Source organism: Cottoperca gobio, chromosome 14 (genome assembly GCF_900634415.1).
Source record: "Cottoperca gobio chromosome 14, fCotGob3.1, whole genome shotgun sequence".
Taxonomy (NCBI): Eukaryota; Metazoa; Chordata; class Actinopteri; order Perciformes; family Bovichtidae; genus Cottoperca; species Cottoperca gobio.
Window position 1 is genome coordinate 892,829 of NC_041368.1, and position 27,218 is coordinate 920,046.

Below are 27,218 nucleotides of genomic sequence, written 5' to 3' on the forward strand. Positions count from 1 at the left end.
TTACTGGTGAGCCTTGGCTTTTACTGGACATCCATTAACAAAATGTCCTCCCTCATCCGGTGCTATCTCTCCGCTTGAGACAGTCTGGTGCGGCCCAAGTGCATCTCCTCGTCTGGTGAGGTTACTGTCGCCGAATAAGGTGGTCTCTGAATCCGAGAATACCCCGGACCTTGGGCGAAAGTGTGACCGGAACCACCCCGTCCCTCGAATCTTTGGGCTGCGACCGTCGAAAGTCCTTGTTCCCTCTCCCGGAATCGGTTGTCTATTCGGATGCACTGGGCAATAAGAGAGTTCAGACCTGTGGGCCATTCCAATGGTGCTAGCTCATCCTTGATACGATCCGAGAGTCCACTCCTGAATGCGTCGAATAAGGCCTACTCATTGCATCCACTGTCGGCCGCCAATGTCCGGAATTCCACAGCATAGTCAGAAGTCAGCTGGTTCCCCTGTCGAATACTGCTGAGTGCACGGGCTGCCTCTCGACCCGGAGCCGTGTGGTTGAAGATCTTCCTTAGTCTCTGTGAAAGCTCCTAAGGATTGACAAATTGGTGCCTCCCTGGTCCATTCTGCCGTAGCCCAAGCCTCCACCCATCCTGACAGGTAAGAAATCACATACACCACCTTGGAACGCTCTGTAGGAAAAGAAGCAGATTATAATTCAAAATGTAAATAACATTGGGTTAAGAACGCGCTGCAATTCTCCAAATCTCCGGAGAAGCGTTCGGGTCTGGACAGACGAATCATTGGCTGGGGAGTAGCCGTGTTGACGGCAGGGATGACCGCCGCCCCTTGACCGGTAGTGGCCTGCCCCGCGGCGTGGCCATCGCAGAACATAGTGACTGGACGCATGTCCCCAGCTGTTGGAGCTGCTTGGCCAGCTGGTCCACCTATGTTGCTCTGGAATGCCGTCTGATTGTCTGTCAGAGACCTCACTCCCTCGCACAGGGATGACAGCTGCTCATCCAGATTGTGGAGGCGAATGCCTTGAGCACCGAGCGCCGTCTTAACCTTCTCTGAGTCGGCTGAGTCCATGTCTGTGGCCAGTTCGCACTGTAACGGTATGATCAAGACAGAAGGGAGGTGGGACTCAAGTGCACGACACAGAGGCAGATAAATGTTGAATGGAAATAGTCTTTACTGAAAACTTTGCAGTTGCTATGGTACACGCAAAGACAGTTGATTATACAAAGTATCAAGGGGTAATCCAGGAGCAGAGTCGGGTCACGGAAACAGGTTTGGTACACGGGCAGATCAGATACTCAGTGTAACAGCACAACAGACAAGGATCAGGCAAAGGCAGAATCAAGTCACGGAAACAAGGTTGAGGAAGCCGGGGAAGCAAACGCTTGGGAAACAGGAAGCCAGGGAATCAAACGCTTGGGAAACGGGAAACAAACGCTTGGGAAACGGGAAGCCGGGGAATCAAACGCTTGGGAAACGGGAAGCCGGGAATCAAACGCTTGGGAAACGGGAAGCCGGGGAATCAAACGCTTGGGAAACGGGAAGACGGGACTAATGCTGGAACTCTTGACATCGAAGTACGAAGACGAACTGGCAACGACAGACAGACATACCAAGAAGTGAGAGGGAACGAGACACAGGTGAGGACACTAACGAACAGATTGGGAGCACTTGGGGGTAGGAAGTAGAAACAACAGAGAACAGGTAATTAACAAAATAAAACAGGAAGTACAAACACAACACAAAACATCTAACGGACAGGCCGAGACCTAATACACAGTAGTCAGTGACTAACTTCCTCTATTGGCCTTTTCCTGTCATGGTGGGGAAAAGGTGAGGACCCAAATGCAGTACACTGGACAAGGTCCTAACAAAAAGAGAGCTTTATTTTATAAAAAAGCTAGTAAAAATACAAAGTAACAAATAAAACTGAAAACATAAACCGAGGAGCAGAGCACGAGGAGCAGAGCACGAGGAGCAGAGCACGAGGAGCAGAGCACGAGGAGCAGAGCACGAGGAGCAGAGCACGAGGAGCCATCAACAACAGGGGTGACACTTAGATGACGAACTCACAAGGAACACTGGGACAGACAGGGATATATACACACAGACACTAAACGAGGGAACGAGACACAGCTGGGAGAGAAAGGCAAATACACAGGAGGAAATTGATGAAGGGAACGAGACACACCTGGGGAGAAAGGCAGAAAACACAAGGGCAGGAAGTAATACCAGACATGACACAAGGGGAGGGGAACATTTCAAAATAAAACAGGAAACAGAAACCCAGATCATAACATTTTCCAAAACTCCCTGAACAGTCGGAGTTCACTTATTTAAGACCTTTAGGCTCTCTAATACACACCTAAGGAAGCATTAGATTTGAGCTAAACATTATTTAATGGTTATTTGTATAGTAAGTATGTAGCATAAACCAAGGCCACACACCACAACATTTATAGCCTAAGCTCATTTGCAAAGCCGGACCCTAGATGGCTCAACAACAAATACACAAGACACAGTACTCAACAAAAGGAACATTAAAAACACGAAACAAGAAAATACAGACAAAACAATACAAGACACAAACTAGTAAATCACCATAGAAGAAGCACCAGATCAACTACATGACTGAGAGTTTTGGTGTAACTCAACAGACCTTTCTCACAGAAAAAGAAACAACTTTACATATGAAGGAGTTAATATGTATGAATCCTGAAGTATTTACCCTGTACTTTTACTGTAGGTGTCATATGAGAATCCCTTGAACTATGAAAGTCTATGGAAACCACACGGCTGTGATGTCATGGAAGGTCCCTCAGTAGAGTACATAGATCAGGGGAAGAGGAAACGTGGCAGAGTCGAAGTGTAACCGTTAGTGAGCGACAGAGATGGAACTAAAGCTGCAGCTCAGCATCTTTGTGTTACTCATACAGGGTAAGTACTTTACTTTCAATACTTGTCAACTGGCATATTTACTTATTAAAAATAAATAATGCTGAAATGAAAAGATAAACTGAATCTGATCATTAAAAACAGCAGATGAACCTACTGGAAGTGATGACTTCTTAACATGTGACAGTTACAAGACTTTCTATCGCAGTGCGAGATGTTTCAAAATGTGAGGGTTTATTGGGAAGAATTTGAGGCAAAATTACAAACTGTGATGCCTCTGACCAGTCCGGTGGTCGGGTAACACTATCTTTAATGCGCTATAAACATACTTATAATACATTATAATTTACATACATATACATATAATTTGCTTAAAGCACTGTAACATTTTAATTCCAAGTACTTATACATATTTATAATACTTTATAACAATAATCATAACACATTATAAAGCATTGTATTATGGCTTAAAAGGTCATGTATCATAATACTTCATAATTGCTGCTCATTCGCTGACATTTCTTCTGTTCTTAGTGTATCAGAGTATATTAATATTATAATATAATATATAAAATTTAATTTTACAACATGTGTTGTTCTTGCATAGATATAATGATATTTAATTTCACTTTACTTAATGCAAACAATTACCTCTTAGAGTAACTTATAATCACATTAATTATAAAAGTGATTATATTACATTATAAAATCACTTGACCTTATAAGTCATTATAAAATGTTTCTAATGCAATATAGACATGGGTGTCATAGAAAGTGTTACCAATGGTTGCATTTATCTTCCGTTAAAAGCCTTGTTGCCTGAGGCATTAGATGTGTATGTTTTACATGTAAAGATTTTGATGTAGTTATCAGTACTTATAATCAATTGCTCCCTTTTGGATTCTCATCTCACCCCACATTTGATTTCATTCTATTCTATTTATTCAGCTATTTTACATATTCTAATACAGTATATGTATGTATGCAAGCATTTATCCGCTTTGCTCTTATGTGATGCATATATTTTACATTGCATATTTCTGAAATCCAATAACTTAAGTTTAGAGAAAACTTTAAAAAACATGTTGCTGTACAATAAAAAAACTTTTCATCAAAATAATTGTCTGTGGCTTTCATACATTTGTTCAGTTAACCCTAATGTAATATCTACACAACCCACGCGTGTCAAAAAAATCTTGACGACCTCTGATCCTTCGAGCCCACCGCCCTCACAGCTGGTGTCAAATGTGTTTTCCAAACAGCTCGGAATTATCACCCCAGAGGAAAGAAAAAGCCCCCAAAGCCCCCGTAAACTACCTACAGCCTTTCTCTTACACCCTGAAAGAACTGACCACAGTACATCCTGTCACATCAGAAATACATTATGGGCTGCTTTTCACACATACACACACACGCACACACACACACTAGCACACACGCACACACACACACTAGCACACATGCACACACACACGCACACGCACACGCACACGCCACACAGGAACAGTTGAGCCAAACTGTGAGAAACAGGGTTTCAACTTCGGACACCTCTGTGTGCGAGGGAGGGAAACATACTTTAACTGCTCTTGACATGACTTTAATTCCAATAGAAGCTTGCTCATCAGTTTGTGGACTGGAATTGGTGTCATTTTATGAGATATTACATGTATTATCAAACTGTGTGGGGGTGTAAATGACATTGTGCTCTCGGTGTGAAATTGATGTTCCTATTTATTTCATTGCAGTTTCACTTGCGGTGTGGCAACGTGTGACTGTAAAGAAAGGTCAGACACTCCACTTAAGCTGCCCAGTTACTAACGCTCACAAGACCAATGTTGACTGGAAGAACTCTGAAGGATATATTATGTTCTTCAATCACAATAAAGGTGAAGATGATATATTGTGTTCTTCAATCACACAACAAATGATTAATTAGGGATATTAAACTTATTTTTATTTTCCCTCAGCTTTAAGGGACAAACGCTACAACATCATAAAACTGTCTAAATCAGAATTCACCATCAGTATTTCCAATGTCACCTTCAAAGATGGAGGCACCTACACATGCTCTCAGTATGGCGATCATACAACAGAGAAGAAAGTGGAGGTGACAGTGTTAGGTGAGAATAATGTTACAATTGACTTGGTATGATGTTGACAATTATTTTTACTACTAAAGCTATAACCTTTACTATGACTCGCCATGACCATTGAATTGATGATTTGATGAACATTTTATAATAATGTAATAACATTTGCTCTGGTGTTGATTTTTTAAAAGGCCGTCCCATAATGAAAGTGGTGAAGCATGAAGGAAGGTTTGTCATACAATGCACTGCTGAGGGGACCCACTCTCCTCCCCAGATCTTCTGGAAATTGAACCATACACCTGAAATGATTGGTAAGTTTGTAATAACTGAAGATGTGTAATTAGATAATATGGCAAAAGCTACATTGTAATGAAGAAGTGAACCAAAGTGAGGCACAGGGCAACATAACATTAATATGAGTCACAAAGGTGCATTACCTGCCATCTGTCGCTGCATGTTTGTGGTTTTGTATTTTGGTATTCTGAAACTCTCGGTAACGTTTTATTTTTGAAAGGGACTCATCACTCCCCATTGGAAGTTAATAAATTAAAAAGGGAATGTTGATTTAAGTCATTTTAATACCAAAAGTAGAGGAGTGGCAACAATATTTCATAAAATCCAAATTGTATAGTGCCAAGCAGCATTGCAGAAGCTTTCGAGATATACTTTATTTCTATAGGGTCCCTGCTGAATAAAAAAGTAGCTTTTATAAATATGTATGCTCCTCCTAACTCAATATATGTTTCTTGAAATTAGAATATATCCCTATGGGGATTGGTGGTGACTTTAAAATAGTTCTGGATACAGTTATAGTCCGCTCTCCTCCTGTTATATATAGATCTAGAAATAAAGCCGAAATAGCCCTGAAATGCACTATTTAATATATGGATATTAATCCATCCAGTCGAGAAGTATTATACCTATTACATTTCTTCACATAATACATACTCAAGACTTGATCTGGTAAATAAGGCTTGTGTGAGTATTACCACATCATGTGAAATCATCAGTCGGCACATTTCTGACCACAATCCAGTAGATCTGTGTTGCACCTCTTAAGCACTACTAAAATTATACTAAAATTTTAAAAGTATACTAAAATTTAAAGTATATAAGCGGTCAAATAATTGGTTATTAATCACTTAAAAACAGTCTGAGGTCAGAAAAGAAAATTGAAGCTCTGTTAAAAACTGCTGAGATGGAAGCTCTTGTGAAAATATCCGCATAAAGTGAACCGCTCAAAATCAGAGGCCCTCCTTCTTTCTGAGCAGTCGATGGCAACCTAATATAAGGTTCTCGAAAGCCATTAGATGGTATAATTTGCATGCGGATAAGATTGATAAAGGAGCTGATCTTTATAATGATAACAGGTTTAGAGCATTTTCAGATATTCATTTTAAATAAATAAATAGATAAATTAAATAAATAGCTCCAAAAACAATTATTAGAGTTATCTCCAATTAACTTACTGCCCAAGGCTTCCTGTTTAGAGATGTTTACTATCGAGAGATATTTCTAAATTAAAAACAAAAATATTTATAAAGAAGTTCTAAACAAAATATTGCCTAATAGTCCAGCTCTGAAAAGGGCTTGGGTCATGTCTAAAATATGATAGAAAAAATGAGGAATGGAATGAGGTCTGAAGAAGAGCTCAGTCTATCTCCAAGAGTGTCTTACTGGAATTAATTCAGCTCAAAACATCACGTAAGTACCATAAGACTCCAAATAGGTGGTGGTCTAGTGGGGTAATGGAAGGTCATGAGTTCAATACCAGGGCTGCCACCATTGTGCCCCTAAGCAAGGCACTTAACCCTGAGTTGCTCCAGGAGAACTATCCCTGTAGTTAGTTTACTGTAAGTCTAAAGGCCAAATGACATGTAATGTAATGTAATGTCAATTTGTTGTTAATGCTCAATTCAATACTGGATGCATGCTCTCTTAAAAAAAAAGATTCACTTGAAAAGGAAATGTACATGAATAAAGGCTCTCTAGATAAATGTAATTTTAATTTATTGAGTTACTTGAAATATTACTCAATATGGTCACCCTTCTTAGCAATAAAGTCTCTGGAGACAATAGATGAAATAAATTGGAATTGGATTAAGTTAGAATTTATGTTGTTTAATAATTGTGTAAAATAATAAAACCTAAATTGTGACCCCCCTCAACATATTATGATTGTTCTTTGACTGCTAATGCCAGCTGGTACCTGCTTGAAATGGATACTAATGACATCTGTCCCATTCCACAGCTCATGCCCAAGTCCTACGTGAAGATAACAAATATGTCTCGATGGATATGTTACATGTTCAGTCAGTGAAGAAAAGAGTCACTGTGAAATGCCTTGTTCGCCATCCAGCTCTGCTCTCACAGACTCTGATGAACTTTGTCAAAATTGTACAAGACTGTGAGTACAATTCATTTAATTTATGAATAACAATTACCTCTCTCTCTCTTGCTCTCCCTCAGCTACAATTTTATTGACAATAACGTGCCTGTATGAAAGATCCACCAGCAGAAAAATAGTAAAAGATGGCCCTTGCAGTTACTTGTTTACTTTAAAGTAGTTTTGAAAAAAGCGTGATATTTGGGGAACAGGAACAGTTGTGTCGTCACAAATCAGACTGTGAAACTTCACCAACCAAAGAAAACAGCCCCATTTAATTTCCTCTTTCTGTATGTTGCTAATAGTCTGGTTTCCTGTATTCTATTAGAAAAAAAACACGTGTGATTTGCAGATTGTTGAAATGTCAGCATGAATTTTCACTTTGACTTTCCAATACTGTTTCTGTTCATTAAAACCGTAAACCCCCTCTCTGTCACAGCATCAAAGTCCCGATACACAACCACGACCAGTTCACCAACAACGCAGCCCCGAGGGTCAACAGAGGTGCAGAGAACTACAGCCGGCTGGTTTAGACATGAGACTACAACATTGTATCTTGCAACCAGAGAGAAGGATGGGCCTTTATCAGAGAGCTCTAACAAGTTATCAACCGTTCCCTCTAATCAGCTGGTTTCCTCCAACGATTCAAAGACGGTCACAGCAGCACTGAACCCTGTTACATCCACAGGCTCACATCTCAGCCCTGCTGGTGAGTAACACTGTTTTCATTTATATATGATTTTATGTCACATGGACTTTAAGTGACAAAATGTTACACATCAGATGACATATGACAACTACAGACATGAGACGAGATGTGTAAAGAATCATTAGACATTTTGACAACAACAAAAAAGTCATTTTAATGTTACATACTCAAATTGTAAATTATGATGCCTCAAAGTCTCACTATTCATAAAACACAACAATAATGTCTATATGAATTCATTACAATGTACAGTAAAAAGGAAAAGTAACCTGTGCACTGAATAGTGATGTGGATTAATGAACCTTAAATGGGTTTCCTCTATGCTTCACTAATTATTTATCTGTATAACACATGTGTAATATATTAAACAACACTGTCAGCCTGTGTGTGGTATGGAAACTACAGACATCTCAGCATTCACAATTCATTTAGATCATAACCACCACCGTAGATCTGTTTCCTGTGATGGAGGGCTCAGAGTATACTGTGAAACCATAAAATGGTGTGAAACTCAGTTTATGTGTTTTCATAAATGCTGAGGATGGAACAGTGAGGCTCCACTACAATTTGACATTAAAAGTTACACAGAACCTTACAGTTTCCAGCTTCTTCAATAACATTCAATTATTCATCTGATCGTCTTATGCATTACGGAAATAATTTTCTTTAAAAAACAAACTTAAAAAAACTTTTCTGACTTCTATTTTCTCATAAGGCTTATTTATCTAAATGTCTTTATTTCTTGTAGATGACTCAACGACCTCAGTATTATCCGGATCAACCAGGAGGATGAATGACACCATCAGTAATGCAACAAGCACCACAGGTATGATATATGCAAAACTATTCTTGACAAATGTCTGTCTGATCCCACCTAGTGGTAATTCTCAACAACCACAGTTGAGTTGTTCCATTTATAAAACAGGGCTGATTTAGGCTGCAGCTGTTTATTTAAATATCTGTTATTTATTGTTCCTCCCTTCTTCAAAATTTCTGAAAGGCTGGACATCTGCCTCTGAGACAACCAAGGAGATCACTTCCTATAACCGTACAGAGGGAAACAAAACAGGTAGTTCATACAGTTGACAGTGCAGTGTCTGCAAAGTTGAGACTAAAGTTCAGTTGCTCTGGTATAAAGAAAATCTTTGGAAGGGATTTCTGAACTAACTACCAGCATTCTGTCAAATACCAGGCAGCTTCAATGACCCAAATATGCAGACAGGAACTGAAGGAAGTTCATCATTACTGGTCTTCCTGGTTACATGCCTGATCTTCGGTCTTCTGGTGGTAGTCCTTTTTTTTGCCATCAAGCTGAGGAGAGCGCATATCATCTGGAAGAGAGGTAAGCAGACCTTCCTATTTTTTGCATATTATCTTGTAGTTACACCACAAAGCCGCAAGTATTTTCTTTTTGAAATTTAAAAAACATATGACAGTTTTTATTGTTACAGAGAATGAGGACTCCAATCCATCAGAGGAGAGCAGTAAATCAAAATCAAGCCAGGAAGAGAGGAATTCCCAAGGACAAAGGCGAAGAGGTAAGCAAATGATTCAGTGCTCCTTTTAAAGCCTCTGGCCAGAAGAAATATGGACAAGTACTGAAAAACATGGACTGTAATCCAACTACAAACCTTTGAATTCCACTTATTCCCATGCCTTGTGAAGACATTGATCATTTACAGAAATGTTGTGCTATGGGTTGAACATTAATGTGATTATTATTGAATGCAATCTTTAGAATTAGGGAATAACTTAAGCTCATTAAAAGATGAAGATGGAGGTGGAGAATGTTTGCTGACTATTGGCAGCCTTGGGAAAAAGGCACGTGCTTTCCACTTGTCAAATAGGGAATAAACTTAAGCCCAGATGTATATATACATGTTTCTGTGTGTGCATATCAATGTGCATAGTATTTGTGTACATGTATTTTTATATTCTAATTGTCTTATTAGACTACTACTTAATGTTGGTTCTGAATTAATTTATTCAAACTATTCCCTTTTTTATTTCACAGTGTCAGGTGATTATATTCAACTCACAATGCAGTTCAAGCACAGTCTGGTGACACGCCTGTCCTTCCACAGAAACAGGGCAGTAACATGAATCACTGATTGTAAAATGCTCTCTCTCTCTCTCTCTCTCTCTCTCTCTCTCTCTCTCTCTCTCTCTCTCTCTCTCTCTCTCTCTCTCTCTCTCTCTCTCTCTCTCTTTCTCTGTTACAGGGCTCTTCAACACAGCATTCACACAGTACGTCGTTGAAAAACCAACAGTGATAACCTCGGTGATAAACACATCTGCAATGGCAGTAGTAGAGAGTGTAAATAAAGAGCAGACTCCTCAACCTCAAACCCCAGGACAAACTTCAACCAAGTGTGACATAAAGGAGACAGAGCTATAACAATGCTCACAGATTTAGCTGATTAGCTTTTTTACTGCACTTGTAAGAAAGAATGTCAGCTTATGTTTACAGAAAAAAAATTATGTGGTAACTTGCTTATAACTGTAGTACTGTATTGAACAGTGAAAATGTTGCATTTACATGTACCAATAAATTATATTTTGCTAGAAAATACATACTTTGTTTGAGCATGGATGAGTGATATGGGAAATAGTAGGCTAGTAACGTAATGTAACGTCTCCTCTCTACCCAGCATTGTCCTTGCCAATGTACAGTCTCTGATAAACAAAATGGTTGAGGTGCGACTACGTATCATCACTTATAAAAGGATGTGTTCCCCTCCAGTGTGACCATCTCTCATTAGACGTTCTCCCGAAGTAAACAATTATCAAACGTGTGAAACTTTGAATTAAAGTTATTATTTTTTATTACAACATTCCTAAATCTGTGAAATGAAGCTGTGAATGAACAAAGAGGTCCGCTTTCGGCACTGCATTTTCAGATCAAGTGACCTGCTTGCCAACAGTTTAAACATATACATACTATATGTATGTATATATATCTATAGATAGATACAGTAAATATATATATGGGGGGGGGGGGGGGGGGGTTAACATCATATATCCTGTGTACTGACTGGTGTTGATACATGTAGACACATCTAAGGGTTTTTAATTGAAATGCTTGTTATGGCATTAATAAACTCCTAGCTGGATATGCAGCTGCAATGCATCTGGTGTGGTATGTAGGCTATTGCTGACAGTGTTTGCAGTTATGTAGAAATGTTGCAGTTGCATGTTGAGTATTTTTTTTATGAAGTATAAACAAAGGGAATTCATTTACAGTTCGTTTGTTCTGGTGAGGCTTGAGTATATGTGCAGAGGTAAATGGTTCGATGAGGTGGATGCGGGTAAAGGCCCTACAGGTTAAACCAAGCCCAGCGGCCTATCATCGGCCTCCTGTGATAAGATTACATCGCCCCTGCTGGCCTTTACTTGCGTATTCTTCAATATAATAAGAGTATAAGGCAATTATATTGTACACATAAACACTTGATAGGGATATAAAATCTTTCTGAAAGGTTCGTTTGCTGCCTAACTACATCTTGTATTACCAGACAAAGCTATCGTCTTCTTGAGCCATGCGGTCTTTAACAGTGATTATGAAATAAAACAGGAAGTATGCTGGGTCGTTTTTTAGCATCATCAACGATACTGAGCGTCATTGGTGGACCGTTGAGGAAAGGCTCTAAGACTCGACGTCTGATTGGCTGTTTTGCCAGTCATATATAAAGCTCCGATTACAGTCTTTCCTCTCTTTCCCCTCTCTTACCGGCAAGGTTAAGTCAGCCTCGCCGCTGTCCATTCCAACACAACACCTAGTCATCTTGGGTCCAACAATTCGGTAAGTTATTATTTGATAGTCCCAATAAATATGTATATATTTTAGTAATATTCCACACACACCTCCTGGGTTGCTTCAATGGGGGTAAATAACGTTAGCCATAGCATTTAGCTTACTCACGGTCGGTAACATTATTACTGACATTCATAGGCTTTTGGTTTTTAATGACTGGTGCTGAATGTTAACGATATAGACTATTAACCATGTAGATGATTATAATGTGCTTATAGAGGCTGCAGTCATGAGCATTAGCTAAGCTAACGTTGGCTACTGAGCAGAGTTGGGATGGTGGGGGGAGGGATTCTGAGACGTTCGAGAATGTTCTCGAACAAACTGTGTCAAGTTAGCCGACTTGATCAGACTTCCGGTTGATTATTATTTTTTTCAGAACAAAAGTCTTTATCACCTTGCACTTAAAATAGTTTGATTCCAATTCATGTGTTATAGGGTAATGCTTTTGGTTTATTGCATGAATGTTGGTCAGTGTGGTTAACTTGTCTCATTGTCACGTAGCTAGGACTAGTCATGCTCTTTGTCTAGTGAGCGCAAAATGTTAGTTTTGTTGTTTAAATGAAGAGATGTGTGAGTAATTTGTAAATCACTTTGTTGATGTAAATGATGATTTTGATCGGAATATGATGTCTCATTAAATTCCCAAGTGTTTTAAAGTTTACATGCTGTTAGGTTGATTAGTATTAATGTGTTAACTTCAGTTCTACTGGTGTAATGGTCTGATAATTAAACGTAAAACTATATTTGTCGTAATTGGAGGTTGTTACGACAAAGTTATGATCAATTTCTTAACTGTAAACAGCATTTTAATATCTCCCTTTTTTTAAGTTCTAACTGGCATTTTTACTTTGGTGTCATGAGCTGCAATGGTTTTGTTACAAGCTGAAGTTGTCCTGTGTCAACTATTCATTTTTTTTTCTTTCTGTAGGAAATATGTCTAAGGGACCAGCAGTTGGTATCGACCTTGGGACCACCTACTCCTGTGTTGGTGTGTTCCAGCATGGCAAAGTTGAAATCATTGCCAATGACCAAGGCAACAGGACCACACCCAGCTATGTGGCCTTCACAGATTCAGAGAGGCTGATCGGAGATGCAGCAAAGAATCAGGTTGCCATGAACCCCACCAACACAGTTTTCGGTAAAATACAGTTTGATATTGTGGTGGTTCATTACTTTTGTCACACCTGCCTGCTGAAAAACTAATGTAGCCAAAAGACCAACCCTGGATGTCGTGAGTTGTTGCCGGAGTAATCTTCTTAATAGGAGCTCACATTTAAAGCGGCTTTTTATTTTTTTTATTAACAAATGACACTCTTTTGCAGATGCCAAACGACTCATTGGTCGCAGGTTTGACGACGCAGTAGTGCAGTCAGATATGAAGCACTGGCCATTTAATGTCATCAATGACAACACTCGCCCCAAGGTTCAAGTTGAGTACAAGGGCGAGTCAAAGTCCTTCTACCCAGAGGAGGTCTCGTCTATGGTGCTGACAAAAATGAAGGAGATTGCTGAAGCCTACCTCGGAAAAGTATGTAATTTGGCATAGCTCAGGACATAAACGGCAAGCTTTGATGTAAATAATGCTAAAATGCAGCTTACTTTTTTTAGACTGTCAACAATGCTGTAATTACGGTACCCGCCTACTTCAATGACTCCCAGCGCCAGGCCACTAAGGATGCTGGCACAATCTCTGGCCTCAACGTTCTGCGTATCATCAATGAACCAACTGCTGCTGCCATCGCCTATGGATTGGACAAGAAGGTAGAGAGTATGGAGAAATTGTACTTGAGTAATGTCACATTTAAATGAGTTCCAATGTATATGATCAAATTGAGGAAGCTCATCATAAGAGAAGTTGTTGATGGTAATTTCAGGTTGGGTCAGAAAGGAACGTTCTAATCTTCGATCTTGGTGGTGGCACCTTTGACGTATCCATCTTGACCATTGAGGATGGCATCTTTGAGGTAAAGTCAACTGCTGGAGATACACATCTTGGTGGGGAAGATTTCGACAACCGCATGGTCAACCACTTCATTGCTGAGTTCAAGCGAAAGTACAAGAAGGACATCAGTGACAATAAAAGAGCCGTCCGTCGTCTGCGCACTGCTTGTGAAAGGGCAAAGCGCACTCTGTCTTCCAGCACCCAGGCCAGCATTGAAATCGACTCGCTGTACGAGGGAGTTGATTTCTACACGTCAATCACCAGGGCTCGTTTTGAAGAGCTCAACGCTGACCTCTTCCGTGGCACCTTGGACCCTGTGGAGAAGTCGCTCCGTGATGCCAAGATGGATAAAGGGCAGATTCATGACATTGTGTTGGTCGGTGGCTCAACCCGTATCCCCAAGATCCAGAAGCTGCTCCAGGATTTCTTCAATGGAAAGGAGCTTAACAAGAGCATCAATCCAGATGAAGCTGTTGCTTACGGAGCTGGTAAGTGTCTTCAGCCAGATGGATACAAATCAGTGTAGTCCCCTCATTCAATTGCCTGCATTGTGGGCGCAGTTGATGGTCAGGGGCCTTGACTACCTAATCCTGAGTTTCTAACTTAAATTGTTTTAACTGCTGCTTGTTTTGTTTTTGACAGCTGTCCAGGCTGCCATCCTGTCAGGTGACAAGTCTGAGAATGTCCAGGACTTACTACTTCTGGACGTCACCCCTCTGTCCCTTGGTATTGAGACTGCTGGAGGTGTCATGACTGTCTTGATCAAACGAAACACCACCATTCCTACCAAGCAGACTCAGACCTTCACCACCTACTCTGACAACCAGCCTGGTGTGCTCATCCAAGTAAGCACAACCTCAATTATGCAAGTCTCTCAATTTCGCAGTATTCCTGCCATTCGTAGTTTCCACCAGAAATGATCTACTTAACCATACATAATTCCAACAGGTTTATGAGGGTGAGCGTGCTATGACCAGAGATAACAACCTGCTGGGCAAGTTTGAGTTGACGGGCATCCCTCCTGCCCCTCGTGGTGTTCCCCAGATTGAGGTGACATTTGATATTGATGCAAATGGCATCATGAATGTTTCAGCTGTAGACAAGAGCACCGGCAAGGAGAACAAGATCACGATCACAAATGACAAGGGTGAGGTTTTTTGTTTAATTTATATATAAAAATAATCTCAAATGTACCGACACTATTTTTGACATGTTGCAATTTGTTGACAGGTCGCCTCAGCAAAGAGGACATTGAACGCATGGTGCAGGAAGCTGAGAAGTACAAGGCTGAAGACGACGTCCAACGTGACAAGGTATCTTCTAAGAACGGCCTGGAGTCGTATGCTTTCAACATGAAGTCAACTGTGGAGGATGAAAAGCTTGCTGGCAAGATCAGTGAAGAAGACAAGCAGAAGATTTTGGACAAGTGCAACGATGTCATCAGCTGGCTAGACAAGAACCAGGTAAATATTCTTTCTTCTAAAGATTTGGTAGTTTTTTGTTTTTCAATGATATGAATTCTTTGCAACACTAAAATTGTCTTTTGCAGACTGCCGAGAGGGATGAGTATGAACATCAACAGAAGGAGCTAGAGAAGGTGTGCAACCCAATCATCACCAAGTTGTACCAGACCGCTGGTGGCATGCCTGGTGGTATGCCAGAAGGCATGCCTGGTGGCTTCCCTGGAGCTGGTGGTGCTGCACCTGGTGGCGGTGGATCCTCCGGACCAACCATTGAGGAGGTCGACTAATCATTACGCCCATCAGCCTGAGATGTTTTCTAAGAAAGTAACCCTCTTATAGCACATTACAACAAGCTAAAGAGTGTAATTTAAAGAAATAAAAGCTGGGTTCAGGGATCACACTTATTGCATGGTTTACGACACAACTGGGAACAACTTGTAGTTGGCACAACTGAGTTGTCATGGCACATGTCTGGTAAAGTGTTTTGTATACTGAGATGTCACTGCCTTGACAATAAAACAAACCAAACAATCTTAACCCTAATTTTGACTTTTTTCTTTTTTTAAATCTTCAACCCCAAGCTGATACTCATAGGTTAATAAGCTAACAGTGTAGTTTTAAGTTATGGCGGTACTGTTTTTAAAATTGTATAGTGTTGTTTGTTTTGGACTACTGCAAGGCGCAACCTTGTGCCTGACTTACGGAAGGTGAAATGGTATATTGCTGTGGCTTGTCATTGAAATGCAGGCTTTAAGGCACTAAAATGTGGTTATTTTGGACAAGTCATGCAATGCAGGTACATGATGTGAGATTTTCACTCTAGGTTATATAGTGCCATCTACTGGTTTAAACTGCAGTAGGAGTAACCTGTTAAGGAATGAGCAAGTTTTTTCTCTGGGGGAATGTTCAGAACTTTAGATAGGCTTTGGTTATTGGGGCAGTTGTAAATGGCTTTCTATGCAGAAATGCAAAATAACACTTATAAGACATTTTCCAACAGGGTTATCATTTTTTGCATTCTACCTTACTCTCCCCATGTCAATACTGACGTGTTAAAACTGACTAACCCACTATTCGGTAGCGCTGGGTTATTATTGCATTTAACAAAGTACTCGCCGGCATTCCAGAACTTCAATTCTGACCATTCTTTGGCTAAGATGTTATTTATTGCTCTTACTATAGCTTGAAAAAATATCTGAATAATCATGGGAAGTATTTGCCAGAGGGCCAATCAGAAATCCTTTAGTCCCACAACGGGAGAAATTTACATCGTTACAGCAAAGTACATATGAGGTAAAGGGTCAAGTGCACGATAATTATATAAAAAATAAGTAAAAGTTGTCGAGTAGTTCATAAAGACTAATATTGCACAACAGTGGAGGGAGTCTGTATTGTGTACAAACCCAAGATGCTGATTCAGACTGATCATAACTTCCAGTCATCATTAAATGTTACTGCAACCATGCGGCAATTTTTTTTTATATAGGGTCCATGAAAGTCAAATTAATCATAGCCTGAGTGCTCCTCTTGGTTCTAGACCGTTTGTGTAGTTTGTTGCATTTAACAAAATGATGTCTGTTATACATATGTTTAAAGCTCTTTCTGTGCTTTTTCTCATGGAACTACCCATGGGCACATCAGATCATTAAGAAATTAGTTACAAGGGCATTTTCAGAGGTATTCAGAAATTTGCCTTATTGCAGAGTTAGAGGTCAATGGTCAAATACTGTTCATTTTACACCTTACTCTGTATTAAATGGCGGAAAGACGTGGCACATTTGTAATAATGGAGGAATTAAAAAAGGAGTGATAGCAGAAAGCTACCATTGCTGCAATGCTATCATGCATTTTCCAACACTACTAGTGACAGACCTTTAAAAAAAAAAATCACTATGAGACATGGTCCCTCCAAATTGGCACGACCAACCCTCTGGCTCATGGACAACTGTAACTGTAACTGCATTCTTACTGGAAGACTCAAGTGGATCGGATTTTATTTAGTTGCGCCTGTTTTTCAGACTGGCGAAATATCTTCTGTGAAAGTACATGTACATCCAGTGTATTCCTATGTGTGCCCTCTGGTAGCCAGTACAAAAAGTCTGATCTTTTATGAGGAGCACTTGAATGCACCATGTGTGCGTCGGCGTTTCTATGGTTGCATTGCTGTGGAGGACTGACAGGAAAACGGGTGAGTTTGTGAACCAGTTCACGTCTTTACTCTCTGAATGTCTAAATAAAACTGACACATTTCATTGCTATTTTTATGTCACTGTAAACACAAGAAATGCAATGGATATTTTTACGCGGTTTGAACTGATTGTTTTTATTGAAACGCTATACGTCGTTTGGCAAAAATATTGGATAGCTGCTAAGCTAGTTGATAATAAATGTCCGTTATTGTAATTTACCGTTGTACCTGTAATTATATCGTTAAGCGATGAACCTAACGCGACCGTAATATTTTCTGCTTTACCAACTTTATACATCAGTTATCGTTTTCTTCTTTAGTTTGAGAGCTTTAAAAATACACAACTTTCTCTCTACTTAACTTGGTTTCATTGAGTTGCCCAGGAACGATGAATGCTTTCATTTCGCTGGAATTTATTTGTATTAAAATTACATGCCTAGTCAGTTTTTAATCATATTCTTTATTCCTACAAGTCTTTATATGACGAGAGAAAGTTGCTGTAATGTGTATTCCTTGAAACAATCAGTTTATCAAAGGGAAGCTCTTTATACATCCATGATTCTACCTTTTTAGCAGCAGACATTTTGCAGGTGTCATCATAATAATGATGGCTGCAATCCTAAGTGTGTCAGTTCCACCTTTTTACTGCTCTGGCAAGTCACAATGGTCTTATTTTACTCTCACTCACAGGGGACATTTTGACATGTCACAGTAGGACAAATGTAAATAATAAGATTATTGATGGCCCAAATTACATTAAGGTGTTTCAGTTTGAGGGTCCTGGTATTGTGTAAGCCATAGCTTTACTTTAACACCTTAATAGATGGGAACCCTGGCTAATGTTAAAAACTCAAATCTTCTCTGAAAAGTTCAGATTGACATTTTCCTCTCTTAGTTTCCAGCATCGTTATTGAATTATTTTTAAAGCATATTCCAGGTGGCATTTAGAAACCCGGTTATGTAAAGTAAGTGATTATATCACCAGTACTTCATATCTCTGGCTTGGCTGCAAAATTGAAGCTGAATTGCTCATCTTTGCTTGTAAAACATCTGAACAGTATACTGTGTATGAAAGATGAATCAAACGATTGCCAGTTTTCTTACATGTGAGACAATGCTGACATGTTAAGTGTGGGCATTCAGTAACTTATTCAATTGCCCCTTTACAGCCTGCTGTTCATCTTGTACAATAAAGCTATCTTTGTTTGTTTGTTGGTTGCTCAATTTGACAACTACATAGACGATACGTACTTCATGAAGCAGACTTACAACATAAACATGGATAAAGGACTCAAACATGAAAAGATGTCTCGAGTGTTGAAAACTGAGCAAGAGAAGCATCCTTCTCTGAGACGAGCAGTTCTGACCAACCAGTGGGAGTCAGTGGAGTCGGACACAGAGAGCTTGGCCCAGGAGAAAGCTTACCAGCAACAGCTACAAATGCATATTGGCTGCCATGACCAAAAAAACAACATACTTTCTCAAAAGAAGTATGCTGACAGCTTACAACAGGCATATGGAGAGGATGAAGATGCAAACGATGATGAAACTGAAGCTCTTCAGGTTTATGATAGTCTTGATGTAGCAGCACACCACTACGCCAAATGGAACCCCACCCTGTTTCAGACTAAATATTTGGATACACAAATGAATGAGAGAGGAACAAGGTAAGTTACTCAATATCTGTTTGTTAAGCAAATTGCGACTCATTTGGTATTGCAATTAAATAATGGCATTGAAAGTAACATCAGGGCATATACACACCCTGATAGTTAGTTGTTAGTTGTGGTTAAAGGTGTGTTCTGTTACACATTAAACACCATCTAAAATTATATCAAGCTATAATGAATACCCTGAGCACACTTTGATATCACTGCGGCAAAGTTAGAACTTCAGTAAAACTAGTATTTAGTCGTGTCTTAAAAGACATGACTGGCAATATTCTATGTTTTTTCTTAGCATAAACAAACTCCATTAAAAGACCAAAACCAACAAAGTGTAACTACGTCTGTTGACCTGCTTTGACTACACGGGTTAAACATGGCAGGTTACCAGGGGAAGCACAGAGGCATTCAACAAAATAGGCAAACAAATAGGGCGGCACATGGGTGTTCAGCCTGGCATATTACATTTACAACTATAGTATGTTAACCTGTTTATATTTTAGTTGTAGTAGTTTGTTATATTTATTGTATTCTAAGTTTTAGAGTATTCTACTGCCTGCCTGCCAGCCAGCCAGCCAATTCATTAGAGCAGACTGCTGAAACTCTGAGAGTCTAAATATCTCTGCTATCTTCTAATCTTCAGGTGGAGCTCAGATATGTGTTACTGTGTCACTGAGGGCTGTACGCTCCGTGTAACGTTATGTTTTATAGTTTGTATGTTGGCTTGTGTTTGGGGCGGCAGAGAAGAGGGAAAGAAATATCTTACACATTGAACCTTTAAGGATTTATGGTGGTTAATTAAAAAATGTAAAAAAATTGTTTCTTTTGATTTTGCTTAATGATGCTGTTTTTACAAAAAAATAGTAAATTGATTATTTTACAGTTACCTCCCATCCACTCTGGAAGGCAAGAGCCTAGAAGACGTTCACTTCAGGCAGAAAGAAAACAATCGTACATAACATGTTTTGGCGTCATTAAGGTTATATGTCACCGCAAAGTGCTGTCCCATTCATATTTCTTCCATTTCAACCCCTTGTAGCCTCTCGCACTCAAACATTTACCAGGTGACGTCAGTTAAGTCCTGAGGGTTTAAAGCAGGGGTCACTAAGAGGCGGTCCGAGTCCAGACCCAGACGTGGACCTATACGGACCCGGACCTATAATATAAGATTATTAAGAGATTTTCAATTTTGACGGGGCGCTTTTATTTTAACCGGCGCAGCTTTACTCCGCTGTGTTTCGCGAAGGGCGGGGCTTCGCACCCGACACACACACACAAACACGTGCGCACACACTTACAGTCAGAAACAGAGCGGAGGAAAGGAGAGGAGAGAACTAAAAAAAGAGAGAAATAAAGAATATCACCAGGTTTATGTTTAAGTTTAACTATTGAATACATGTGACTATTAGTTATGCAGTATGACCTGTAGATGGCAGTCATTTATGTTAGTGGCACAATTGCTGAGGACTGAAAGAAAACCTTGAGGCTTTATTTGTTGATGAAAAAAATATAGAAAATAACCTTTTAGTTGTGTTTTGATCACATTTACAGCCTTGTCTATCACAATAATTCTATAAACATGTGGCATTATATCAGCCATTTACCACGATGAGATTTGTTACCGACCTTGTTTCATTTGCCTATTGAACCAGACTGTCACTTTCACTGTCTGTGACAAATTAATTGAAATTAAGCAGATAATAGTGCTGCTTAGATGGAATACAGCAAGGAGAATGGAAGCAGCAATCAAACCTTTTACTTTTAAACAGTACATGGATGATAAAAGATGAATAGCCCTCATTCATCACTAAACAATGAAGTGGTGTCAGTTATTTAATGAGATGCAGGCTCCGATGGCACATTGTAGTGAGAATGGCCTAATTCAGGTGCTTTCAGAATAACACCTTTCATGTGAAGTAAATTGGATTTTTGTTTTGTTTGGGTGGATCACAATAAGTGGTCACTCGTGGTCCATTAACAGGGATCATTGTTGCTGAAAAGGAGATCTCTCTTTCTCTCTTTTGAAGGAGCAGAGGTAGGCATCTATGGTGAGAACAACACCACATCTGTTTTTGCACTCTTGTCGACTCGTACCGTTGTTTCCACTTCTTTCTCCTGCAGTCACAGAATGATAGTCATTTCCCTCCAAAATAGAAAAGGGGCATTCTCCATGTTCCCGTCATTAACCCACGCAGATTGATGTCCACCAAGTGTGGGTCCGCTTCCAAAGTGCATTGTTTCAGAGGAAAATGACCGTGACATATTCTCACAAAAGGCTTCATAGCGCCGAGGCAGTGAACACAGTCCCATTCCCATCATCACGTTCTTATAGTCCTCGCTGCTGCCTCCTCAAAGCGGGTAAGCCACACTCACACTGCCATTGCATAGTTTACAAACCCAATGGACATTCTTTATTCAAGCAAAAGATTCCTATTTAAGCAACTCCATTCATCCATCTTAACTATATTTTACACCTACATCACTCAAAAATGTTGCAAAAGGATATCTCAGTATAGTCCGTATGGCCAATTTTTTCATTTTTGCATTCAGTGTGTGTCCCAATATTTCAATGGCCTTTGTATTTAGGTGTCTGTATCTTGGGCAAGAAATATTAGACTGTGGTGTTTTGCCAGTGTTGAAGGCATCGCGTTCAGCTGCATGTTGTCAATAATGCGTTCTCCAACTTGAGTCATTAGAGAGACATCCCTTACCCTTTTGGCCTCATCGAAGTGAAGGGCCCTACACCTAGGCAACCCTCCCCCTGACGCACAACATAACGGCAGGAGAATTAGGCTCCCCTCGTCCTCCCAGTAAGCACAACAAAGAGGCTCTCTGCTATTTATTTTAATGAGATCTTTTCATCACCATCAGAAAGAGCATTTTAGCCTGCAATTTTCAAGCCATTTCATAAGCTGAAAATTGCCGTTTGTGAACCATTCCCCCGCTAGTAGCTCTCAAATACACTCTCATTAGTGAGCCCGGAGGTGAAAACATGAAAATTATCTGTAAATACAGGCACATAATCCCCCTCATCTGTTTCAATTTCAGAAGTCTCTGATAAGGCGTAGCTCTCTTTGTTTGAGGACCTCATCATTGTAATAATGGTCTAATGCCTCTTGTTCCTTTGACCTCAAAGTAAAGGCCTATGTGAATGTGTAAAACTTCCTTTGGATATGGAAATGTCATTAATAAAGATGGGTACCAACAATTAAATAGATTACTAATGATATGATTAAGACTATACTATAAGGACATTCTTTGATAATTCCATTTAGTTTTTAATCTCCTATTTGTCTAATTGATTGAGCTCAGCAATAGAGCTATAACGTATGATGTGAATATTAGTCTCAGGCTAGTTGTATTGAACATATGATTTTTTTTGCTATTGTCTTTAACCTCACAGCCAGCTGCTCACTGATGATGCCTACTCTGACCTACGCTATGACCCCAACTGGAGGACCAACCTGAGGGAAGCCGGCCGCTTCAATGAGAGTTCACAGCTTTCCGTTGAGGAATATTACCAAGTCCCTGAAGAGAAATCTAGTCAGTCATGTGGTGACAGACAAGGATACAGATACATCGTCAACACAAGTCCAGCTGTTCTGGTGACTCCTCATATGGCTGGTAATGAGTCTGAGCAGCCATACTGCCTACACCCACAAGATGGTCACATTAGCTCAGTAACATCTCTCGACTGTAACAACCACGCTTTACAACTTCGATCACCAGAGGCTGACCTTTCAAAACCACCCTGCATTTTCACTAAAAATGAAAGTGACAAAAATGTACTGAAAGGATTCAGAAAGAAACGTGAAACTAGCTGTGACAATGCTGGGGAGAATAATAGCAGGTCTCCTGAACTGACCAAGGTGCATGCTATGCTCATCCCAGAATATAATACCTACTACCTGCAAGAACTGAGACGCACACAAGGAGGACCAACTCAATTACAGCAAATGAGCATATCTAAATTTCCCAAGATTTTATTGAACAAAAAGCAAGAAAGGCTGACAGAGGACATAGTGGAACGCAACAAAGTAACCCTGGGGCGCAACACATCCAAATGTGGCTCCTATGTGAGCGTGCATGCACTGAAGCAGGAGAGACCTCACAATGTCTTTAAGGTTTGTATTTAATTTAGAGTTTTCTCAACCAATAACATATGACTATGGTAAATATCACTGAATTAGTCTTTGAAATGTGATTTTAAAAAACAACAACATAAAAGTCAGCTCTGTAATAACCTCTCTTGAAACAGGCTGCAATTACAGACACAGACACCAGGAGCTGCACTAACATTGATAATGATTCTTGGGCTGCCAAGCTATTCTTACACTTCCATGATTTAAGATTAGGTTTCATTGAGGACATACTGGAATATATATTGGAATAAAATACAAAATATACATTTTAAAATCCCAGTTCAAACTATGAGTTTGACCTTGTTTGCCGATGGGGAGATTAACTTTATCTATCTATCTACTGGCTTCCATTGATGACCTTTTTTCCTTTTTCAGTTTAGGTTGTTTGTTTCAGAAATGAACAAAGCGTATTTTGTTTGTAGTTATGAATGAGGTATTTTGCCCAAACAGCTATTGGCAAGTGGGAGGGGTTTTGTGTTTTAGGCAGCAAGCAAGTGTAGCTTAGTATTAGCAAATGAACATGATAGTGCTCATAGTGCTGTGGTATGTTTTGCATTGACTTAATCCATTAAACCCGGGCTACATGCACTAGCAGTTTTAGTCTGGGGTCAGTTCTGGGGCTGGTTAGTGCTGTTGTGTCATTATATTTATCAGAGATCTGTATTTACTGTGCAGGTGAAAAAAAAGGTAGTCAAGTGTCGGTATATTTACACTGAAAGCTTATTCTGATTTTGGAGTCACTATTAATAGGCAGTTGCTTGAATGCAGCTTTTTTTCCTGAGCAGAATATAGGCTAATATTGTTTGCTTCTTTGTTTTTGTTCCCTTCTGCATGAGCCAAGCTTATGCTCATTTAGTAATATTAATGGTATCTAGGTATATGCCTTTTATTGTCATCTCAGACAACTCGGAGAATATCGTATGCTGTTTGCCCTGACCCAGTCTGGAAAATTAATTTGGCAGAGGAGCATAGCTGTTTTCATCTGCCTTCTTCTCCTCCATATGAAAAGGGCCATGTCAGTGCTTATTATGAGTTGATGTGTACAACAAGAACATCAGAGACGCATGGTTACCAATAGGCTCTTAGACATCCCTGCACCTGGCACAGTGGCATAATTGGTCGGGATGGCCCGCATTCCCCATTTGTTGGGCCACAAGACTGTTTGCTGGCTATAATACCCCCAACCATCTGAGCCCCAGCCCTCTACAATGTCTCATATCATCACCATTTACATAGTCAAGAGCCGTTAGCTTTGTGCAATGGTAAACAGAGCCAGAGCCTTTCCCTCTCTGGAACCCTTGTGTTTTGTCATTTCCCTCTGAATTCGCTTATTAGTTTTCCATCGCCCTCTCTCCCCAAAGACATGTCTTACTTAATGGGGGACATAGGGCACAAAAGAAGGGGCATTAATTTGCATGTAGTCTATTTCCTGTTTCATGATAGGATTAATCTATGTATTGGGTGTGTTACGGCAACATTATTATGTATCAACCAAACTGAATAGGCTTCAAGCTAATTCATTTTAAACCATATTTTCGAAACGGACTAATATCAGATGTAAAAACTGCAGTTCATTGCAGTAGGACAATCTGCCCCAAAACAGAATACACATCAAATTGTATAAACTTGGACAGTTCATACTTGATTTGGCATCTAAATGCCGTCATCACTGGACTTCTCTGTGTCCTGCATTATTGAATAATTATTGAAAACAAGGCTGAATTAAATGACTCAGTTGTAAGTGTTTAAGGTATATTTTGTTTAAATGCACACTGCAATCACACATTCAATTGAGTCTACAGAGTCACAGTTCGTAGTCAGTTATCAACATCTGCTGGTTATGTCTCTTGGTCAGAATGGAGTTTGGAATAGGTCTGTTTGTTTTCACATGCACTAAAGGAAATATTGAAGATCAAAGATGTCCTCCACCCTTCTTTGTCCGTAAAAACTCCATATACAAATTGTATCAGTTTCACAAATCAATCCGTCCAGAAAAGTCAGTTGTTACTAGGCCTTTTTAAAATACCCCATTTGGTCTTTTGAAGAGTGCGGCCATCTGAAGGCAACTGATAATTAGACGTGTTATTAAATGTACACAATTTCCTAATGCAGCAAATGTTTAGCTCGGCCAAGTGGCAGAGTGGCAGTAGCAATGATTGGATTCATCGGGGCTTGGGCCTCCTTTGATAAAGACAGAAGTAGCAGATCAATCTTCTGCTATTGCACTCACCCCTTAGAGTCCCTACTCTTCTTGCAGGCCCTCACTTCAAAGCCAGGGCAACATAATGTACAATCTTTTAATAGCTTTAGACCAAAGCTCTGGGGAGCTCTCTGCCACTGTATACCCTGCCTCAGTCTAAACACCTAATCAAGATTACCTGGGCTGGCCACAATAGTAGCTAAATGCAATTCAAGATCCACAGCCCCTTTGAAGTCTTCATTGCGAAAAGCAGATGTTTCCCGGGTACAGGAGGTAATACAGCTTGCTGCAATTGCCAGACTTTGTTGTTACATCGTCTTGCAGAGAAGCAATTACAAGCCTCCCAATTTAGTAAAAAAGATATTACACAGCTTACCATGCTCAAAATGCAATACAGGTATGATCATTTGCTCCAACTGATTGGGATGTTTATAATGGGTGACAAAAGGCAACAGCAGGGGGAATGGGTAAAGGTGTTTGTGTGCGTGTGTCCATTGCTGGACACCTGTTCCTGATCTTCAAACACTGCTCTATTCTCATTGATCATGTGTAACGACACCCAAATGTCTAAAAATATTTCTGTGATTTTAAAAAGATTCCCCTATTTGGTTGGTGAGTTCATGTATGGCTCAGTTAATAACCAAAAGCAAAACAATGTAATGGAAAGCTAGAGAAAAAGGACCATACAGCTTGCCTATTGAAACAGAATATGGTTTAGGAGGTTTCCCCCCCAGTATAGTAGTAGCATCTCAGCATATTAGATGCAATCACAAACACACTTATTGATGGATATGTTACAATTGGATCCACTCATTCCTTCTGACCTTCACCTATTCAAGCTCACAGAATTGGTGGCATTCAGTGAAAAAGTCTTCAGCCTGTCAATACCATCGATCCACTCAGATGGTCCTCTGCCACTGAGGGGAGTCCTGAAGTTAACTAAATGATTTTCATTACAGCATTAGCAGAACACATTTCCATGCCACAAACGGGTACATTAGGAACAACTGAAACAGGAAAATTGATGTAATATGATGTGGTGGAATAAGACAGGCACTGATAGTAATGTATTGATACCCCTGAGTATGTGTTGTTGTGTAGGTTTTAATGGGCTTTCGCAAAGACTTTAGTTTCCAGTGTATAGACAAAAAGACATTCTTCAGTATCAGCATGTTGCTTTCTCTTTCTGTTCTGTCTAAAGGTACATGAAAGTCTTAAGGAGACGGCCAGCGCAGAAAATCAAGAGGACAGTTCAGACCCTAAGCTGGAAATACAACAGTTGAGGGTACGACACTCTTGTTCTTCTCACTGGCTTGATATGTTAGCCTAAACAGTAAAGCAAAATTATAGTAAAGTCCAGTTTTGTTGTGTGTGTGTATGGAAGCTTAATTGCCTAAGTTCCAGCAAGGGCCATCTGGCTGCTGCACAGATTACATTATCACTTCTGCTTTTAATTTCTTTTAGGGAATGTGGACACGATCACTGCTGATTGTGTCTGTGTGCGTGTGTACACAGTGTTATTGCACTGGGGCTTGCCAGAGATGATTTATAAAAAAAAAAGAAAAGGAGTCTGAGTGAAAAAGGAGAGGATTGGAGAAGCATTATTATTTTGAGCACTTGAGCAGCCACCTTGATGCTGCTAAGCAGATGAGAATAAATATTTTCCCACTGGAATGGGCGAAGCTGATGTTTGCTAAATCAGCGGCATTAGATGCATGAGACACTCGCTCATAGACCTCCTGCTAAATAATTTGGTGAGATCAT

The 27,218-nt window shown here is 39.9% G+C and overlaps 3 protein-coding genes across 9 annotated transcripts in view; all 3 read left to right on the forward strand.

Annotated features, from left to right (window-relative positions):
* Positions 1 to 2,797: 2,797 nt before the first annotated feature.
* crtam (cytotoxic and regulatory T cell molecule) lies at positions 2,798 to 10,615 on the forward strand. 5 transcript variants are annotated; one of them, XM_029448432.1, is made up of 13 exons: positions 2,798 to 2,898; positions 4,602 to 4,742; positions 4,824 to 4,976; positions 5,138 to 5,257; positions 7,198 to 7,353; positions 7,772 to 7,836; positions 7,960 to 8,041; positions 8,790 to 8,867; positions 9,042 to 9,110; positions 9,234 to 9,383; positions 9,478 to 9,579; positions 10,056 to 10,061; positions 10,264 to 10,615. In XM_029448432.1, exons 1-13 carry the CDS (start codon positions 2,853 to 2,855, stop codon positions 10,437 to 10,439), a joined length of 1,344 nt encoding a protein of 447 aa, XP_029304292.1. In that variant the 5' UTR covers positions 2,798 to 2,852; the 3' UTR covers positions 10,440 to 10,615. The 5 variants fall into 5 exon arrangements, with proteins under 5 accessions (XP_029304292.1, XP_029304288.1, XP_029304290.1 ...); XM_029448428.1 differs by having other exon boundaries at positions 7,772 to 8,041; XM_029448430.1 differs by having other exon boundaries at positions 7,772 to 8,041; positions 9,493 to 9,579.
* Positions 10,616 to 11,702: 1,087 nt separating this feature from the next.
* Positions 11,703 to 15,803, forward strand: hspa8 (heat shock protein 8). The gene is made up of 9 exons (XM_029448427.1): positions 11,703 to 11,843; positions 12,784 to 12,993; positions 13,178 to 13,383; positions 13,464 to 13,616; positions 13,730 to 14,285; positions 14,440 to 14,642; positions 14,746 to 14,944; positions 15,028 to 15,260; positions 15,347 to 15,803. Exons 2-9 carry the CDS (start codon positions 12,789 to 12,791, stop codon positions 15,545 to 15,547), a joined length of 1,956 nt encoding a protein of 651 aa, XP_029304287.1. The 5' UTR covers positions 11,703 to 11,843; positions 12,784 to 12,788; the 3' UTR covers positions 15,548 to 15,803.
* A 1,532-nt stretch (positions 15,804 to 17,335) lies between these two features.
* Positions 17,336 to 27,218, forward strand: part of jhy (junctional cadherin complex regulator) — a 29,315-nt gene continuing 19,432 nt past the window's right edge. For 2 of the 3 annotated variants that reach the window (XM_029448401.1, XM_029448400.1), the window contains exons 1-4: positions 17,336 to 17,448; positions 18,689 to 19,115; positions 22,516 to 23,236; positions 26,656 to 26,739. In XM_029448401.1, coding sequence (XP_029304261.1) covers positions 17,385 to 17,448; positions 18,689 to 19,115; positions 22,516 to 23,236; positions 26,656 to 26,739 — 1,296 coding nt within the window. In that variant the 5' untranslated portion in view covers positions 17,336 to 17,384. The remainder of the gene's footprint in view (positions 17,449 to 18,688; positions 19,116 to 22,515; positions 23,237 to 26,655; positions 26,740 to 27,218) is intronic. The other variant, XM_029448402.1, reaches the window with a different exon arrangement.

What these genes read in the sequence shown, in the direction of transcription:
- crtam (XM_029448428.1), top strand. Translation starts at nt 2,853, where the DNA reads ATGGAACTAAAGCTGCAGCTCAGCATCTTTGTGTTACTCATACAGG. An exon ending in CCATACACCTGAAATGATTG is followed by an intron (nt 5,258 to 7,197) that starts GTAAGTTTGTAA and finishes CCCATTCCACAG; the next exon opens with CTCATGCCCAAGTCCTACGT. An exon ending in TGTCAAAATTGTACAAGACT is followed by an intron (nt 7,354 to 7,771) that starts GTGAGTACAATT and finishes TCTCTGTCACAG; the next exon opens with CATCAAAGTCCCGATACACA.
- hspa8 (XM_029448427.1), top strand. Translation starts at nt 12,789, where the DNA reads ATGTCTAAGGGACCAGCAGTTGGTATCGACCTTGGGACCACCTACTCC. An exon ending in AGCCTGGTGTGCTCATCCAA is followed by an intron (nt 14,643 to 14,745) that starts GTAAGCACAACC and finishes TAATTCCAACAG; the next exon opens with GTTTATGAGGGTGAGCGTGC. An exon ending in GCTGGCTAGACAAGAACCAG is followed by an intron (nt 15,261 to 15,346) that starts GTAAATATTCTT and finishes TGTCTTTTGCAG; the next exon opens with ACTGCCGAGAGGGATGAGTA.